This window comes from Dipodomys spectabilis, unplaced genomic scaffold (genome assembly GCF_019054845.1).
Source record: "Dipodomys spectabilis isolate Male_0828 unplaced genomic scaffold, ASM1905484v1 ptg000001l, whole genome shotgun sequence".
Classification (NCBI taxonomy): domain Eukaryota; kingdom Metazoa; phylum Chordata; class Mammalia; order Rodentia; family Heteromyidae; genus Dipodomys; species Dipodomys spectabilis.
In genome coordinates this window covers 12,887,366-12,908,394 of record NW_024870678.1, presented here as the reverse complement: position 1 = coordinate 12,908,394, position 21,029 = coordinate 12,887,366, and the positions used below count along the sequence as shown (strand labels likewise).

Sequence of the window (21,029 nt, the reverse complement as noted above, 5' to 3'; positions counted from 1 at the left end):
AATTCAGAATTTCATCTTCAGTTTGGCATCAGAGTAATGGCCCACTGTAGCTATTTGCACTTACTCAGTTCTTGTGAAACTTCCAGCTACCTACCAGTTAGAGGAAGATGAATGTATTACCTTCTTTTCCACAATTACTATAACCAGAAGTCTCCTAGGTTTATTTCAGCAAGAAGATCCAGAGGCTGTGACATTACCAGTGCCATTGGTTCAATGATGTTCCAGCTTTCAATTTGTGACATAAAACTCGCTCAAAGCAGATGTGACAAGTTTTACCACACAAACTGATTTACCTGGTTTATCTATACTGTTTGTAATAATACAACTTGTGATATTCTCATCCTTAGAAGTTAACAGTGCTAAAGACTCATGGAATGAAGAAGCCTGCCAGTACAGAAGCATGCTAGTGCATGTCCTGAGATGTTTCCTAGGCTTCAAGAGACCTAGGACCTTTCCCAAGATGGCATCATGCATGGAAATAATTCAGCCATTATTTACACATGAGATGTAAACACATGAACCACAGTTTACACATGAGGCTTTAACAAGAATGAAATATAACACTGAAAATTACCATGTCAAAAAAAATCTTCAGCTGGGTACTGGTGGCTCACGCCTCTAATCCTAGCTACTCAGGAGGCTAAGATCTGAGGATCATGGTTCAAAGCCATCCCAAACAGGAAAGTCTGAGAGACTCTTATCTCCAATTAACCATCAGGAAAAATGGAAGTGGGGGGGGGGGTAGGGCGGAAGCTGGGAAGGGATGTGAAGGGTAAACAAAGGAGGAGGCTGCAATGCTTGATAAGAAATGTATGCATTATCCTGCCCATGTAATTGTAACCCCTCTGTACAGTATGTTCACAAAAAAAAATTAAATTAAATTAAAAAAAAAAGAAAAAATGGAAGTGGCATTGTGATTCAAGAGGTAGAGTACTTGCCTTGAGCTGAAAAGCTCAGGGACAGCACTCCCAGGCCCACAGTTCAAGCCCCACGACTGACAAAAAACTCTTCTCAGGGCTGGGAAGGTGGCTCAGTAGTAGAGTGCTTGCCTTACGTGCATGAAACCCTGGGTATGATTCCTCAGTACCACATAACCAGACAGAAGTGGCACTGTGGCTCAAGTGTTAAGAGTGCTAGCCTTGTGCAAAAGAAGCTCAGGAACAGTGCCCAGGCCCTGAGTTCAGTTCCAGGACTGGCAAACAACAACAACAACCACCACCACACTCCTCACACTCAGAGGAAGTCATTTGCTTTATTGTAAAAATGACAATTTCAACAAAGGTATAAATTGTATATAATTATGCAATTTTAAAAATGAGATACATGTATCCAAACAACATCCCACTCATGAGAAGTTTAAATATGTTTGAGGTAATAAGAATTTAGAATGTTACAAATGTCTACATTTGGATATTACAAGAAAGAAAGCAGACAATAATTTTGTTTCCTGACTTAGTAATTTGCAAAGATTGACATAACAATTCTGTCCACCTGATCTCAGAAAGCAGGTCATGTTATGTTTTTTATGAACACAGAGTGGGAAATCCTAGTGATTGTACTTTCCATAATATTGTTTGAGGCAATCTACATAGGAAATATGATCAAGATTCATAATTGCACAAATTTGCAAGACCTTGCAATGCTTATCACAAATTGCACTGCTGTCAAAACTCACAAAATAATAATTGTAGTATTTTATGAACTCCTTACTGTCTAGCATTGAAAACTGTTTAGCTAATCCATACAAACTATGTGGCTGTGCATCCTTGACATTATAGGTCTTCGTCAGGATATATTCAAGCTTCCAGTTGGACTCTCCTTTGAGATTTGCTTCTGTCAAGTTCAAATAGTACTGCAATATATCCTACGGTTAAAAACAACACGAAGCCTGGTTCACTTTTTGGCACATAAAACATTGCCATTGCACCATTTGAAGCATACCTACTGATATCTATGTTTTAGTGTTATTGTTAGCATACCTACTGATATCTATGTTATAGTCTTATTGTTGAAATTGATTTTAAAGAAAAATAAGGCACATAATAAACCAATGTCACTTGAGATGTTTTTGGAAGTAATGATCTTTGAGCTCAAGGTTCATGCTTGCAAAGCAGAAGCTCTATTTTTTAATAAGGTTTTTACTGTAAAAATAGTATACAGAGGGGTTACAGTTACATGAATAAGGTAGTGAGTAAGGTAGTGAGTACATTTCCTATCGAGCATTGTTACCTCCTCCTTTGTTTTCCCCCTACCATCCCTTCTTCCCACCTCCTCAACTCCTCCCTCCCCTCTCCTAAGTTGTAAAGTTTGTTTTCAACATAGTGTCTTGTACATTTCATTGTTACAATGGGGTCAAGCTCTATTGTTTGAGCCATGTCTCTAGTCTTTATGCTTCGCTGTTTTTGAGATAAGGTTTAACTTTTTGCAATGGTCAGCCTGGATAGTAATCTTCCTATTTAGACTTTCCTACTATAGTTGGGATGACGTGTATGTATAGCTATAATCAGATTTTCCTATTGACATGAGTGGATCTGAATTTTTTTGCCAGCTTGGCTTCAAACCATGTTCTTCCCAATCTCTCTGTCTCACACACACACACACATACACACACACACACAGGAGATACATATATATTTGATATATATAGATATACATGATAGATACATATTTTATTATGATATAGATATTATATACTATATAATTATACTTAATATATAAAATAATATCTATTAAAATAATATCTATTTTATATATTAAGTATAATTATATAATATATAATATCTATGTCAATACACGAAATATATATCTAAATCAAATATGTATGTATATGTATATATATATATATATATATATATATATATGGTTTAGATTTAAAAGTAGGTAATGAATAGTTGTAAAAGAATTCCTTTGATAACCCCGCTTACACTGTATTTGATGTCAGTATAATTTGTGGAGGGGAAGGGAAAAAACAAATTGTTTAACTAGGAATACAGGTGGACCCATTGCAACAATGAGATGTACAAGTCATTATGTCAAAAACGAACTTTACAACTTTGGTGCGGGGTGGGGAGGGGAGGCAGGGAGGATTGCGTGGGGGGGCGGGAGGAGTATGGGAAGGGATGGGAAGGGGAAACAAAGAGGAGGCAACAATGCTTGATAAGAAATGTATTCATTATCTTGCCCATGTAATTGTAACTCCTCTGTACAGTATTCTCCCAATTAAAAAAAAAAAAGAATTCCTTTGGACTAGTTTATCGATGGTTTTATACTCCACTTAATTGAATGTGTATAGGTGGAACCATTGGGAGGATGGTGGTTCAAGGCCAGCCTGGACAAAAAGTTAGCAATGCCCTATTTCAATGAATCTGACACTACTTCAAGCATCACACGTGTGGGTGCAGTACCTCTGAAATTCCAGCTATTCAACAAGGTAAAAAGACCATGGTTGAGGTCAATCATTACCCCTTCACCCAAAAAAAGGAAAGTAAGACCTTATCTGAAAAAAAAAAAAAAGTAAAAAGGCATGGCTTAATTGCTCAAATGAGAGCATGCTTGCCTAGTAAGAACAAGGCCCCAAGTTCAAATCCCAGAACAGACAAAATATATTATTCTTACTAACATTTATTTGGCACTTAGTTATATAAGTTAAGCCTTACACAATTTTGTGCTTTGCACAAATTCTTCAAGGTATCCTCACAGCTACTCAAATAATTCAATAATACTTTGATTTCCACTGTAGGGAAGAATCAAATAGTTATGTTTTTAAGAAGAAATGTTAACATTCCTTAGGGGAAAAATATGTATCAAAGTCCACAAATAAGATTCTATCTAATGAATATTTCATCTCAGTAATATGAAATTCTTAGAGGGGCAGAAATAGCCTCCCTTGGTTTTCCCCCATCTATCCACACTGAGAAAATGTTGTCAGACTTTCGACACCAAGAGACTTCAACAAAAACAACAGCTCACATGGCTGTGCTAAAGTAATGAAAGCTGAGAAAACTTGCATAAATATAGATATAACTCAGAAATGGTACCCACTTACCAGTAGTGTATAATTGCCAGGCTCATACTGAAATAATCGGACACCAGGATTGTTGGTCTCTTTTTGTGAAAGGCCTTTCACTGGTGTAACAGCAGGAGCCACAAAACCAGAATTTATTGGACTTCCTGTATGAAACATATATAGATACACATTGTTCCATCGGATGAATTCAAGTACACTAAAAATATGAACATATTCCAGATTGAGAGAGTCACAAAAATAATAGCCAAATGCTATGTGATTACTGATGGATCCTGACTTCAAACTGTTTAGAGACACATTAAAAAATAGGAGAAGTTTTCATAACAATATCAAAAATTATTGTTGGTTTTAAGCACATAAGTTAATGTCATTGTGGTTATATAAATTATATTACTAGTGATGAATACTGAATTATGCAGGGCTAAAATAGATTGGATATTTGAAATAACTTTTAAATACTTTGAGTAGACATATACATAGATACACACAAATATATGTTCCTATATATACACATACATGTAATAGGTAAATGTGAGAAAATCATGATATGAATGACAAATATTAGGGGCTGTTGTATCATTCTCTCTGCTTTTCTTTGAAACTTTTCATAAAGCAAGAAAAATGCAAGTCTATCATAGACACAGAGAACTACAAATAAAAATCTGTGGTTTATCATAAATACAGACACAAAGAACTACAAATAAAAATCTTTGGTCTGTCCTATACCCTAAAACAGTAAGAATCTTGATAAGAATTTGATAAGAATTCGACAAAATTCTCACCTTATTTTACATTTCTCCTATGAAGAAACATTTTTTTTCCAAGCTAAAAAAGATCAAATGCTAACACATAGCCATTTTTAAACCAAGTCAATTCATTCTAGATAAGAGGTAAACATTCAAAAGAGTGCCCCAGTTACTGAAGAAAATGCACATGGATTCCTAACCTCTCTACTTTAAACCAAACTCTCATTCTCCTGTCAACTTCTTGCTAAACAACTATTTCCTTTCTTTGACTGCTTGGTAGGAGAAAATTTCAGTTATTCACCTACAAGTCTGAGCTCAATACCTTTCACATCATTATGTATATTGTGCTCTGTTTTTAAAATTCTAAATAAAAACAATTTTTGTACAAATAACACTACTTAAAATTTATTTATGCACATACATATTTTCAAGTGATAGTTATAAAGCTTTATTGACATCATAAAGTGTTTGTAAACCAACAGAAAATCTAATCACATATATACATTTTTAGTCTAGATTTTAATAAAAACAAATTTTAAATAAAAATAATTGACTCTAGCCAATAAATAACAGTTTTACTTCTATAAACTGGATGATGTAAAAGAATATCAAAGTCAATAGAAGGCTTAAAAACTAACCAAACAAACAAAAAGCAAAACAAACCATTATGAGCCTATGCAGCTAGTAGAAACTTATGTAGAATAACCAAATTACAGGGATGGTATTATGAGCTATATACTCATCATACAAACATTTGTATGCAAAGGTTAGTGATAGGTTTTTAATAACATTTTTAATTCTCTCTGTCAATAATGTGCTAGATATTCACAGCTTTGCTATCATATCATTGGAAGAGGCTAAAAGATGGTCACAATACCTTTTTCATCTGAAAGAACCATAATGCTGTCTCTATGGGTATGCCCATAGAACTGTCCTGCAATGACATTGCTGAATCTTCTAAAAATATCTATCAGTCTCTCATTGTAGTACTGTCTCATGGCTGTGATACCACTGGAAAAAGGCAGATATCCCACTGGAATGTGTGCGATGATGTACACCTGAAGCAGGAAATATGAGGACTCATGACATTCTTTTTTTTATAACATTCTTCTTTCAAGATTACAGTATTTGCACTTTTCTCATTGGCCATAATACTTTGAATCTTCACCTTTTAATACTTTTCATTTACTGACACCTGATTCTGCCCAAAGACCAATAAACATACAAATCTTATCTTCTGTTTATCTCAGGAGATGATTTTTCATCTATAGGACATACCTTCTCCTTACTTTGCCGAGAGCGGTTCAATGTATTTTCAAGCCACTCAAATTGATTAGCTGGGTCTGTGTTGTTGATGGTCACAAGATTAGGGCCATAGTACAAGTTAGTGTTTAGACTGATGATCCTCAAGTTTGCATTACACTTAACTCTCTGTGAATAGAAGCCACCTGATAAAAGCAAATTTAAAACACAGATTTTATGGAAACAAAATTCTTAAGATTAACTATATAGAACAGACAGTGTGTGCTTATTTCTCATTGCTTAGATAAAAATTCTATTTAACAAGCATTTATTGAAAATTTTCTATATGACAGAGCCAATGTGTACATACTGAGTTAACAACAGTTGTTCCCAACATTCAAAGAAAATTTTAATTAAACGTTTTGGCAGTAAGCAATAAAACTGAATTTTATAAATAAAGATTTATATCTCTATACTTTTATATTGAGACTTACTATAAAATGAGATGGAGCTCTAGCGGCTCGCACCTATAATCCTAGCTACTCAGGAGGCTGAGATCTGAGGACCAGAATCAAAGCCATCCTGGGTAAACAAAACTGTGAGAAATTTATCTATCATTTAACTAACAAAAAGCCAAATGTGGAGGCATGGCTCCAGTGATGAATATGAGCTATAAAAGGGTATAAGAATACAAAGTCCTGAGTTCAATCTCCAGGCCTGGCACAAAAGAGAGAGATACAGAGAAAGAGACAGAAAGAGGGAGACACAGAGAGTATGGGGAAATGCATAGGCTACACGAGTAACCTCTGAGGAAAAACTGTCAGATAAATCAGAGCTGGTATAATTTCAGTGGTATCCTGAACAACCTCGTGCTGCTGAGCCAACAGTGACTGATACTCAAGGATCAGCTGCTCTGGTGTTTTCAAAGTTAGCCACTAGGATATTGTATCTACTTTCTTTGCTCTGGGCTTACTCAACACACATTCCTTTTCTAAACTTTCAGTTATAACTGAGCACAGACTCTATAATTTGCTTCTCCTTCCCTATAGCCACAATATCTTATCATTTTAACTGTGGTAAAAGCAGGGTTATTTTTGAACAAGCAATTCATTTTGCCCTAGTAGCAGAAGATAACAATTCCTACCAGGGGTTTGAGATGACAGAGTTGAACCCCTTCACACACAACATTTCTGCTCTAAATCACGTTTAAGAATATCATGATAGCTTTTATTATTCCTGATGTTAATATAATATGACTACCATTAGAGGCAATATCATTGTGAAACTCGTGGTTTGTATTTGTCAGCTCTTTTCTACCAGTCTCTCTCTGCCTTGAGCTGGGCCTACTTAAAATCCAAGGCAATACTTTCAAATATGGGTCATTCTTTAGGGTTCTCCTTCAATGTACACAAGCTCACAGGTCTGGAATACATAGGACTAGATATACTTCCCTAGATTAACCTAGACCATCGCCCCATACTCATATATATTCTGATTTCTAGGCAATAACAAAAATTTGAGGAAAATAGTCAAAGAAAACTTTTGAAAAAACCAAGCCATTAATTCCTAATTGTCTCCTAATTTTAAAAATATCAAAGTCTCTGGGTACCAGTGGCTCATGCTTATAATCCTAGCTACGCAGAAGGCTGAGATCTGAGGATCCTAGTTCAAAACCAGCCTGGACTGCAAAGTCCATGAGACTCTTATCTCCAATAAATCACCAGAAAAATAGAAGTGGTGCTGTGGCTCAAGTGGTAGAGTGCTAGCCTTGAGCTGAAGAGCTGAGGGACAGCGCCCAGGCCCAGAGTCTAAGACCCATGACCAACAAAAAATAAAATAAAATAAAAATAAATAAAAGTCTTACTTTAATAGTTCAGCTTTCCAGGCAATGGTGGCTCATGCCTGTAATCAAAGGTACTCAGAAGGCTGAGACCTATGGATCATGGTTTAAAGCCACATTGAACAGAAGAAAAGTACACGAGACTCATCTCCAATTAACCATCAGTTAATCACTAAAGTGATTAATGGGGGCTATGGATCAAGTAGCAGAGCACCAGCTCTGAGCAAAAATGCTATGGGACAGCACCTAGGCTCTGAGTTTAAGTACCCAGTACCAGTGCATGCACATGCGGGCACGTGCACACACACACACACACACACACACACACACACACACACACACACACACACACACTGTGGTTGTTTAGTTTAAGGTTAGTGTCTATTATCTCTTGTTAATCAATTTCCAATTACAAAAATTACATACTTCTTGATAAGAAATGTACTCATTACCTTGCCTGTGTAATTGTAACCCCTCTGTATGGTATTTTCACAATAAAAAATTAAAAATAAAAAAACTACATACTTCTATTTAGATTCAGATCCAAAGTTTAAATGTTGCTTCGTGTTGGAACATCTGGGTTGAGGGTGGAATAGGAAGGAAAGAGCTCCCTTCAAGTTACAGGTCCACACGTGTCATTAAGACATTGTAACTGGTCCTGCATGTGCAGGGGTTCTCCAGAATTGGCCAACTCCAGCAAGCAGCAAGCAGTAAGATCGAAGCTTAAACAATATGAATAAAACTGGAGGCAGAGTGGGGACGAGTCACTTACCTTTTTTTAAAATACTAATGGCTTCTTCATCTAGCCATGGTTTCCAGAGGCTGGCTACAGCATCGTATACCTTACTGGTGGATATCGGCAACTGATCCTGGCCATAAACAATGCAATCCATCATTAAAACTTGAATGATTCACAGATTCATTAATTTAAAGATTACTTAAGTGCTGACTACTATGTGAGGCATCTGAAAGTGCAAAGATGAATACTGGATTGATTTAGTCTTTAGGGAATTAACTAATCAGAAGATACTTTTCTCAGTGCTACCAAAGCAAATCTGAGAGCATGGGAGCAGGAACAATTACGTTGTGGGAGAAGGAAGACAGAATTTAAGTCAGATCTGGAATAATGATTTCATCAACTTGATTTTAAAAAAGAAAAAAAGACCATCAAGTAATATTTAATGGTCCAGAAACACAGATGCACAGAGATGTGACCCAGGTACAAAGAAAAGTTCATGTTTTCTGTATGACTAGGGTACAGGATGATATATGGGAGTGAGTTCATGAAAGAGACACTATTCTAAACACAAAAGACTTGGTATCGCATACTGAGAAAGTGGGGAAAACGTCATGATTTAAGAATGTAGAGTAGGCAGCAATGGCTCACCCTTGTAATCCTAGCTACACAGGACACTGAGATTTGATTACGGTTCAAACACAGCCCAGACTAGGAAAGTCAGAGAGACTCTTATCTCCGATTAACCATCAAACCCAATGCAGAGGTATGTTTCAAATGGTAGAGTGCTAGCACTGAAGGAAAGAAAAAACTAAAACTAAAACTGAAGAGCAGTGCCCAGGCCCTGAGTTCAAGCTCCATTACCAGAAGAAAAAAAGAAAGAAAAAAAAATTAGTAAATGCCTTTGAGATGTTAAACTATTATAAAATGTCTCAGTAGCTTAAATGTCTATATCCATATTTTTTTATTTAAAGAAGTAAACGGCAGCCTACACTACATCTGCAAGTTTGGATTTTTTTAATGATACATATTAGGTACATATTTGTTATAAATTATCATTTTATTATACTGATTTATAATATTACTGAAGAAGTATCTTTGAATTAAAAAAGTATTATTAATACTGATGAGCTCATGGAAACTTAAAATACTGAATATACTCACAGAGATTATTTGTGAAATTGAACAATTATTCCTATATTTTGCTTTAAAAATAATTTTGAAAAAAACCTAAGGCCTTTTTCTTCAGTTTCTTCATTTCCTTGTGACTTCAGATTATACAGAGCCATCTCTTTGTGGAATTTCTCTATCTGTATTGATCAAAATACTTAGCTATATTTCAAGCTAGGTACTGTGTAAGAAATAACCCAATGAATTGTTTTAACTGAACTAATTACCCAAAATGTATCTTCAGTTTGTGTGAATCATGTTCATCTATGTGAGAATTACAATTGAGGACAATGCAGATTTGAAGGAAAATTGGTAAAATAATAATAATAATAAAGATAAATTTACAAAGTATTGACCATTCCTTCCATTAAAGATGACTGACAAAATCATAATGTTGCCTACATAATGTGTAACCTTAAATTTTTCAATTGCCCCACAGTAACCATGGGGGGTTTATTTTGAGATTCCATTTGAATACTAAAACCCTTGGGGGACTCAAGGCATCTCAACTGCCATTTATAAATAGTATTTACATAAAATCTATTTATTTACATAAATAGCATTTACATTCTTTTGTCCAGCTCAAGTCATCTTCAGATGACCTGTAATACCCAATAAAATTAAATGTTAGGTGAGCAGCTGTTATCTGTAGAGTTCAGGGAATAGTGGCAAGAGCAAAGATCTGCTCATGCTCAAGAATTAAGGATTTCATTAAAAATATTTTCAGTCTGAAAGTGGTTTAATCCTAGTGTACAAAACCTACAGATCTAGAAGAATGGAATACATAGAAAAATCAATCTAGATTTTTCCCATTTTTAAATATAAGGAAAGAAGTTGGGTGATTCATCCAGCCAGCTGGTCCCTCCCTCAAGCCTCCACATTTTCTCACCATTACTTTTATACTGTTTATTGTGTCATGCTACCTTCTCAGTCCTGTTGTATTGTGGCCTTGCCACTGCTGAGAAATGAGGTGCAATCAAGCGTGATCCACCCAACAGGGACTATGATCCAGACTGCTCAGTGGAAAGCAACAGGAAGGAATACCCAGGTTCCCGCTGTTATCTGTCTCAAATGTAATTGGTGGGGACACCTACCTCTCTGTTTATGGTACAGGTTTATGAGGGGTTCAATGGAGAAATTACATTTCAGCTGACATTGGAAATTTTCTAAAACTGTGAAGGGGAGAAATAACCATTGGAAAATAGATTCGGAAAAAAAGACTTTCAGATATAAAACCATAATCTAGGGGCTTGATAATAAGCTCAGTGCAGCCTCTACACTGAGCTTATATGAGACCCTGGTTTCAGCCCCATCCTAAAAAAAAAAAAAAGTTAGAAAAGAAAATCATAGCCATGTGTTAGCAACTCACATCTATGATCCTAGCTACTTAGGATCTGAGTGTTTCAGTTACAAACCAATCCAATCAGACAAATCCAAGAGAGATTCCAAATACATAACTAGCAAAAAACCAGAAGTTCTGGTACGGCTCAAATGGCAGTGGGCTAGGCATGAGTAAATGAAGGAATGTAAGTTCCAGCCCCAGTAGCAAAAAGGCAAGAAAAAATTAATCAGTTAAGGTATATATATGAAATAAGTTAGTGATATGTATTGTAAGATAAATCAGAGAAGTCAGTCTTTAAATCTGAATTTTTTACAGTCTGATGAGATTTAAAATATAAAAAGACCTCAAAAAGTGAAAAAAGTGCAGTATGGACTGCCATTTAATAAACCACCACTTATTGAGGACTTATGGAATGCCAGGAAGTAAACTAGACCCTCTTCATAAATTATCACTAGTTCTCACAAAAACTTTGCAAGATAGGTATTAGTGAACCTGTGTGCAACTATAAGGAACTTATGGCTTATGATATGAAGTCAAGCTCTTCAAAGCAAATCAAGATAGAGTTAAGTTCTTGTGACTATATCTCAAAACCTCACATTTTTTCAGTACACCTATCATTGAAGGAATATAAAAACATATGTGTAACTTTGAGCTTGTGAAGGTCATTTGCCCTAAAGTCTCCTTACTAGATAGTCTAATACCAAAACAGTAATAAAAGTTGGCCACTGGAGTTGGGGTACTGGCTTACAAAGATTCCTATCTTGTTCACTCCAAGATTAGAGACCAATGCCATAAAGGCATTTGAAAGTTAAACTTGTGCTAGAATGCAGTTTTCCAAAATCTATATTCTATTCTAGTCATGTTACCTAAAGTAACTAGTCATGTTACCTAAAATAACTCAACTCCACTCATCTATATGACAGAAAAAGGGAAAGATATACCAGGCAACGAGAAAATGCACAGAGTAAATATCCTGTTTAGGAAATACTGCATATGTCAAGAGCAAGGGATGTGTAAAAGGGCCGGGGGGCGGGGGGGGGGAGGAAGGGGGGAGAGCGGAGGAAGAACTGGAGTGAAAAGATCCAGAATTGGGGATTTTGAGCACCTGGAAAAGCCAATTGCACTTCTGGGCATCATTTTTTTCTCATCTATCAAATGGAGGACTGATTCAGAGCACGAGTCAGTAAACTTTTCCATAAAGGAAAGCATAGACTTACGAACCATGCAGTCTCTGAAACAACTATTTTACCTCTGCAGTCATAGACAAAACAGGAGCAATGAAAACAGCAACTTCTGTTAAAAAGCTATTTATAAAAAATAAACAACGGACTGAATCTGAACCACAGGCTACATATGCTTTGCCAATCTTCAGTCTATTGAGAAATCTCAGGCATCCCTTAAATCTATACAAAATTGTAAAGAATCCTTGAACCATGACTGACATCCAATTGTTATGCCCAGGGAGCTTAACAAATGGCAACTCTTACCGTGCTCAGTCTCTACCAGGTATTAAAATTGAATATTCTGAACATAGTTTCTGCTTTGAATCACATCTTAATTAATTAGAATGTGGATCTTTCCCCTTTGGCTATCATAGTAGTCTTCTACAACTTCTGCTATTAACTGCATTTTTTGGGTGGGGGGCAGGGGGTCTTTTCTTTTTTGATACTAGATGTTGCACTTACTAGGCAAGTGCTTTGCCACTGAGCTACATCCCAGCCCTGATTGTTGTTTTTAATCAGGAGCTATCTTAAATCAGAGCATGCTGATCTTTGTGTGCCTAATATATAATTCTAGAAAATACAAACATTTGTCAACACTAATCTTCCTTGCTAAACCTGTCATGGAAAAGAAAATGAACATGAAAACTATTCAAATGAGAGGAGAAATTGAAGAGGATAATAAAAAGAAAACAAGAATTAACATTCTACAAACTTCATTCTGAAAACTCACTGTTGAGGTATCTTTTGATTAATTATATATTTCAATTCTTCTAAAGTACCCAGAGTATTGTCTTGCCTTCCTTGACTGTCAACTCCAGGAATATGGCTTTCCTTCTGAAGACTCTTCCTGTGCACTATCACTGACTAGTTAACATCATAATGTAGAAATTACTGAACACAAAAGCCCTGGAATTTTGATATCTGATGTTGACTTTTGAATTTGACACGGGCATTACCTGTGGCCAGTAGTCATGATTTCCCAGTGCAGGGAAAACCTGGAGGTTTGGAAAGAGGTTCTGGACTGTCGTTGTCATATTAGTGATGACCTTTATAACAGTATCTGTTGAGAGTTCGGGTACTGGAACATGAGGTGGGCTATCACTTAAATGGAGACAGAATTAGAAAGAACAAAATCTGCTTTAAGAAGTCACTAGATGCATGTATGCTCCATTTCTAAACCTATTATTGGAAACTTCTGTTTTAATATAGCAGACTACAATTGAAAAGTTCATGATAGTATACCTGTAGTCTCAGTTACTCAGACATCTGAGGCAAGAGGATTCCTTAGGCCCAGGAGTTCAAAACCAGACTGGGCAACTTACTGAGACTTTATCTCAAGAAATAATACAACACACACACACACACACACACACACACGAAATACCAACCTATTTTAATGCCTAACCAAAATTTTATGATAAGTAAAACAAAACTACAGTATTAGTAAAACAAAGGTTTCAAACTCAAAGGTATTCAAATGCCAATCACTAGTTTTATACAATTGAACAAATTATTTAGATGATTGTTATCTCCATATCATTTGAAATATAATAATAGTGAAGCCAACTATAATAGATTAAATAAGTTGTAATATATAAATTAAAACAATACCCATCACAAAATGAATACTCTATAACTATTAGCCATGATCATTTTACCAGTAGACATACAAGCCACATCCTTCTTTTTTTTTTTTTTTGTCATGGGGCTTGAACTCTGGGCCTGGGTGTTATCCCTCAGTTCTTCAGCTCAATGCTAACTCTCTACCACTTGAGCTACAGTACCCTTTCTGGTTTTTCTGGTGGTTTATTTGAGATAAGAGTCTCACAGACGTTCCTGCCTGGGCTGGCTTTTGAACCATGATCCTCAGATCTTAGCCTCCTGAGTAGCTAGGATTATAGGTATGAGCCACCAGCACCCAGCTCATCCTTCTTTTATAGTAGATAGAAATACTTAATTTTACTACTAGAAAATGTTTTCAAAAACTGTTCCCATAGGTTAATTCTTATTGTTGTCTTTTCCCTCAAGTTACTACATTAATCGGTACTTCAAGATGTTAATGTACGTTTACAGAGAGCATATCCTGGTTAAAAGTAATGCATTTCTAAAGTTTATATTATAAATTTCCTTTATGTCTCTGATAACACTATTTGGCTCTAACAGTTTTAATCTGAATATTCTTAAAGCATAATTTCTCTCTTTAATGTAATTCAGCATTGTAATGAAGCTGAAAAAAACTTTAAAAGACAAATACCAAAATATTAAGAAGTATTGATATAATAGCTTACCCTGTCCATATCATGAAAGATGCTTCTTGTCCTGAGTTTTTAATAAAATCGAAGGCTGACAAAATAAGTTGATAAGGAGAATCACACAAGACATCTCCAAAAGGGCCAGGATTGGAAGCGTTTGCACCCTTGGATGAAGCACATACCTTGGTGTGGTCATCTGTGATATGGTAAGTAGGGTCTAAGTGTAAGTCTGTTACATGCCAAAACTGCCCTGTGGATTAAAAAGAAATCTTGATTAATATTCTTCACTTTCAGGACTCCCATACTTTAAAACTAGAGCCACTCTCTATGATGGATGGAAGTCCTCAAAAAGTAAGTGTTCTAATACCACAAAGTTAAATACAATTCTTCCCTTTGAGAAGAACAATAGGAAGAACACAGGAAATTGGTGTGTCTGAACAAATGAACTCAATATTACCTAAGAAAAGTGAGAGCCAGGTGCCAGTGGTTCAAGCCTGTAGTCCTAGCTACTCAGGAGGCTGAGAGCTGAGGATCAAGAAGATTCCAAGCCAGCCTGGGCAGGAAAGTACATGAGACTCTTATCTCTAATTAACTACCAGAAAACTGGAAGAGGCGCTGTGGCTCAAGGTGGTAGAGCATTAGCCTTGAGTGAAAAGCTCAGGGGCAGTGCCCTGAATCTGAGTTCAAGCCCGCAAGTGACACACACAAAAAAAAAAACCAGAAAGAATGAAAAAGAAAAGTGAGGAAAAGGGATGGTTGGGAAGGAAGGGTGAGAAAGTTGAAAGAGGTGTCATTCATCAAGAAGCATTGTATTTATAAACTGCTTTATTGAATGACACATCCCTTGTACAACTACTTAAGGGTAGTAAACAAAAATAAAAGTAAAAAATATTTTAGAAAGATGAGGTTGGCCATGTACTGATGACTCATACCTGTAATCGTGACTATTCAATTCAGGAGGCTAAGATTGCAATTTGAAACTAGCCTAGGCAAGAAAGTCTCCTGTCTCCAGTTAGCTACCAGAAAAGCTGGAAGTGCAACTTGGCTCAAGTGGTAGATCACTAGCCTTAAGCACAAAAGCTCAAGGAGGGTGTACAGGCCCTGAGTTCAAGCCCTAGGATTGGCACCAAAAATAAGTAAGTAAAAAGATGAGTTCGTATAATAAAATTTATTGAGCCATTTTTCTGAAAGCCTGTGTTCATATTATATTCTTGTTTAATATATTACTTTTTATATTTTAAGGTATGTTAAATTATTTGGATCCCTCTGATAAAAATATTGATATAGTTTGCCATCACCACACAAATCAAGTAGATTGCAAAAGCAGAAAATGTATATCTGATTGTATCTTTATATAACTTTGCTTTTCAATACTAAAGAACCAAACAAAACCTTTACTAGCAATGCAATATAAATTGCAAGTTGTAGGGCTGGGAAGGTGGCTCAGTAGTAGAGTGCTTGCCTTGCATGCATGAGGCCCTGGGTTTGATTCCTCAGTACCACATAAGCAGAAAAAGCTAGAAGTAGCGCTGTGGTTCAAGTGGTAGAGCGCTAGCCTTGGGCTGAAGAGTTGAGGGACAGTGCCCAGGCCCAGAATTCAAGCCCCACGACAGACAAAAAAAAAAAATGAAAGTTGTAGTAATCTTCACATAAACAGAATAGGAATTGCCTAGGTTCTACAAAGCTCTATGAAGTTAGAATCAAGACTGACTTTGGAGTTGAGAAACTAGTGGTTGATCAATTAGAGAACTGGTTCAAACAGACATGGCTAATCTGAACCTCACTTTGAAGTGCCCCAAGTTTTCTCATGTAACTTACAGATAAGTTAAATGATTTGGGGACCTTCTGCTATCTTGTTAATTTAACTTTGGTTTTTTTTTTTCCCACAGTTTCTTGTAGATTTCTGTGATAAAGAGTTTTAATAGCTGTACTTTTTAAATAACCATGCATAATCAGGTCTAATTTCCTTTTTTGGAGATGTGACTTTCAGGACAAAACTGTTTTGTTGAGCTGCAGATGGAAACACATTTTCCTTGCTTGAATTTATTATTTTGTGAATATATTTTGTACATTTTCCCCTCAGATTGCTGTTTTTAATTATTTTTAAACTTGCTTTCAAAATAAACTATTAAAATACACAGAATTTTGAGCTCACTGATTACCAGTGCTTTATATCAGAAACACATCAGAACTTTCATGTATGAAATGATAATAAAGGCTTAAAACTCAGTGTGGAAAAAAATACAGTGAAAACAGTAAATCTGTTGAAGGGGAAATAGTGAGTTGTCCTTTGAGAGCTGTTTCTTGGCAGTGTTTTTATAATTTTAAACTACAAGTTCTCATTTAACAAGTGGTAGACAAAAGAGAGATGGAAGTCCATATTAAATAGTTACACAGGAGTAGTGGCCAGTGGCTCATGCCTATAACCCTAGCTACTAAATAAAGAGGCTGTGATCTGAAGATTGTGGTTTGATGCCTATCCAGGGCAGCAAAGTCCTTGAGACTCTTATCGCCAAATAACTATCAAAAAAGCCAGAAGTGGTGATGTGGCTCAAGGGGTAGAGTGTTAACCTTGAGCAAAAGAAGCTCAGACCACTGGTCTCAAACACTGAGACCAGGCCCCAAGTTCAAGTCCCAGGACTGGCAAAACCAACGAACAAAAAAGGCTTATAGGCAATTTACATAGTACTTATTCTTCTGAAAACATCTTTTAAATAGGAATAATAATAGTGTCTTTTGTGAGATTTAGAAGATTGTTCCATCTAGTAGTTCATATTAGTTCTACCATTATTGTGTTCTAACTCCAAACCTGAAATTTGAATTAAACTTCCCAATTTCTAAATAATTATTAAATATTGTCAACTACTTACTATATGTTAAGCTCTTTTATATGCTTTCCATGCATTAGCTTAATACTGTTCTCCATTATATAGCTAGGAAAGTACACAGAAATTAAGTTCAAGTCACACGCTAATACATGAACTTGGGAAGCCCACTGAGTCTCTGTTGCTCTTAATCACAGAACACACTTTCCCTGCCTGTGCTTATGGTCATTCATCTTGTCCCAGCTCACATGAATACAGGCAGTGACATCCACATAGGAGATACTGTGAAGATAAAGGGAGATATAATAAACATATTATAGTTATATAACCCAACAGTTTAAATTCATTGGGGGCCCATACATCTGATGTAATCTAGTACTACCTGATTTCTGTATCTCCAGTATCTAGAATAATTCTGATCACTCAATTTATGTGTCATGGCATTTAAGCCAGGGCAGATTTCAGAACTTCCTCAAGACTACATGACTCTGAAATGAAAGCTGACCTAGAACCAGTCTATCCACACATTAGTGCTCTTTCTGCTATGTCACAATGCCAGACAGACAAATGAGGGGGTATTTAATTCCATTTCCTGAAAGATGGCTTTAAATAGGTGCCAAGAATAGAGCTCCATGGGGAGGTTAACCTGAGATTTATGAGTAATGAATCTCTGGAGGCCTCCCTTCCTGCCTGAAATACAATTATACACAAAAAGCTGTGTGCATGTGTGTGTGTGTGTGTATGTGTGTGTGTGTTTCTAAGGTCTGTGGACTGTGACAGATTCAGATTTATTAGTTCAAAGAGCAGAGTGACTTTATTGTTCTAAGACAATTAAAAAAATGCATGGGGGGTGCAATCTACCTAGATAAATGTCAAGGTTACCTTAAAAAATCTTTAAATAAAAAAGAAATGGTAATTTATCATGAAGAACTCATTGAACCTCAGCAGCTATTTAGATGTGTGCTTGTTGTTTAAATAAATGTTAATATGTATACTGTTACTTCCCATGTACTAAACACATAATAGTTAACCAGCTACTAAATCTAGAGTTTGGTAGAGTAGTTATTCTCTCACAACCTAAACTCAGTAGGGCAGTAAACCTGAGACTGACATTTTAAGCACACAAAAGCAAAACAAGCAGAAGACAGGAAAGGTGGGAGTTGTTATGAAATACCAAGACTGGAGACTGGAAGGAGAAAGGATACAAGTCATATCAAATGGAAAAAAATAAACCACTGAGTCAACACGGAGACCAGTTCACCGGTATCCCTTCCTCTGCAGCAGGAGGTCATTCCACCTTTCAACTTCCCTCCCAAAACTTGGCAGACAACCAGAAGACAACATTCACATCACCCCCAGAAAGTCAGCATGAAGACCTTTAGCAATCAAGTCATTTGCCTATGGGAGCCCTCGGGCAACCCTGAGCCATTTTATCTTAAAATCTGCCTTGAATCAAAGTCACAGGACTCCAGCTCATCTAGAAGTAGATGCCAACACATGCAAACATTTGAGCGGCAATGTCTTGTTGACTGACATTTCCCACAGTTGGAAAACCAGATTTACAGTTCTTGCTTCCAACTGCCTTAACACTGAATCATGCGAGTCTGGCCCTCTGCCCAAAAGAAGGGATCATTTTTTCCCCCAGCCCACCCCCCACCCCTGAAGTACTGTGTAGAGCAGATACTACTAGAGAATGGGAGACAGGACACAGTCACACACACACAGACACACACACACACACACACACACACACACACACACACACACACACAGCTCTCGGTATTGAGGGCCACTATGAATCTCCCTCAGGGAAAGTTTTTCTCAAAAGCAGAACAGTACTGCCTGTCTTTCCCCCTTTAACAGGGTGATTATTTTTTAAGGGAATCGGGCAAGAGGTGACACTTTGATTTTTGAAACCAAAGGGTAGGAAGGAATCCTACAATCCATCTCTCCACAGACATTCTAAACAGACTAAATGTCTGGAGCAACGATTTTCCAGCTTGGGCATCTTCACCATTACCAGGAGGGCTGCTTAAACATCCTTTGGGGTCCCATCCTGACAAGAGACCTTAAGTCTGCCTTTCACACAAGTGAAGGTGTTGTGCCCGCTGTTAGTTGGTGGCTGGCACACTTTGAGATTTGGTCACAGGCACGGCATTCAGTGGTGGGAATAAATACAGAGAGCCAATGGGCTTGGGACACCCCAAGTCCAATTCCTGGCTTCCTTTTTCCCCTGGGCCTTGGGGCTCTTCCTTCCTCCCTGCCCTCCTTCTCCCCCGGCAGCTGACCCAGGGGAGGTAAACAAACACCGGGCAGGCTGAACCCCGAGAGGTCTGGGAGTGCTCTGGGGCGGGATCGCCACCCCAGCACCGCCCCCCCCCCCCCCCGCAACTTCTCCGCCGATCAGATCCACGGGTCGCCTGCTGTCCCGCGCCCGGGGGCCGAGGCCAGCGCGGTGGCCCCAGCGGCCCAGCTGCGCGCTCAGCTGCGGGCGCACGATCCTGACTTTGAGCTGCCCTTGAACGCAGCGCGGGGCGCTGCTCTGGGGACGATAGGGGGCCTCCCACCCACCACTCACCCACCGTCGGAGCGGGACACCCGGGTGCCAGGGGCAGCCCGAGGCCCGGGCAGCCGTGCCAGGCGGCCAGGAGGCAGCAGAGGAAGGTGCCCAGCAGTGCCATGGCGAGCCGTGGCCACCAACCCAGGGAGACTCGGGCGGGCTCGGGTGTCCTGGGACAGTCAGGCCCTTGGGGGGTGGGGGTGGGGTGGGGAGGAGGCACTAGGCGATTCCGGGTGTAGACGCCCAGCCGATCACGTGCAGAAGCTGATTTTCCCCCAAAGCGTGCGTTTATCTGAACGTCAGCTGCTAGGGAGTGGTCGTTAAGTTGTTGTCCTGTTCTCAGTGGACCGGGAAGGCGTGCTCAGGCGGGCACCTTCCCAAGGCCCCACCGTGCACTACAGTAGTTAGCGCCTCTGGCAGGAAGTTGTGCAGAGCAATTTGGAGGGAGGTGCGGTTTGGACTGGACTGCTGCGGGGAGTTGGGTTTAAGGCCGTGGGTCTCAAAGGGCTACCTTGACACGTTGTGGGACGTGCAGCTTCAGCAGCAATTCAGGGAGGAGAGACCAGCCTGACGCATAGTAGGCAGACACTCTCCCGCTGGTGTTACACCCCAGCAGTATGATAATACCTGCTTGGTAGTAGCCAGTCTACTTCATTTTTCCCACTGTTCTGTGACTACAAAATTCCATGTGTCCTCTTCCATAGTGGAACATGTCATTCAGCATAAATTGAATTCATTATTCCCAGTTCCTGGTCACTTCACTCATATTTGGCTCTGAACAAGCTATGTTGTTCTTTCCTTAGAAGTGTTTATTTGTTTGTGTATGTGTTCATCTGGATCTTGAACTCAGGACCCCGGAACTGTTCCCCCACCCCTCAAGGCTAGCACTCTACCACTTGAGCCACTGCTCTATTTTTGGGTTGGGGATGATTAATTGGAGATCATACTTCCCTGCCCTAACAGGCTTTGAATCACAACCCTCAGATCTCAGCCTCCTGAGTATTATATACATGAACCACTGGCACCTAGCAACAGTTGTTATTTTTTACACTAACAATATTGTACA

General features: G+C 38.1%; 1 protein-coding gene across 1 annotated transcript; it reads right to left on the bottom strand.

Moving 5' to 3' along the window:
- Window positions 1-1,238: 1,238 nt before the first annotated feature.
- Smpdl3a (sphingomyelin phosphodiesterase acid like 3A) lies at window positions 1,239-20,159 on the bottom strand. Its single transcript, XM_042669526.1, has 8 exons — window positions 19,982-20,159; window positions 14,615-14,828; window positions 13,283-13,427; window positions 8,628-8,724; window positions 6,052-6,221; window positions 5,651-5,831; window positions 4,046-4,170; window positions 1,239-1,864 (listed from the first exon to the last, which is right to left on the bottom strand). Exons 1-8 carry the CDS (start codon window positions 20,082-20,084, stop codon window positions 1,547-1,549), a joined length of 1,353 nt encoding a protein of 450 aa, XP_042525460.1. The 5' UTR covers window positions 20,085-20,159; the 3' UTR covers window positions 1,239-1,546.
- Between the last annotated feature and the right edge of the window lie 870 nt (window positions 20,160-21,029).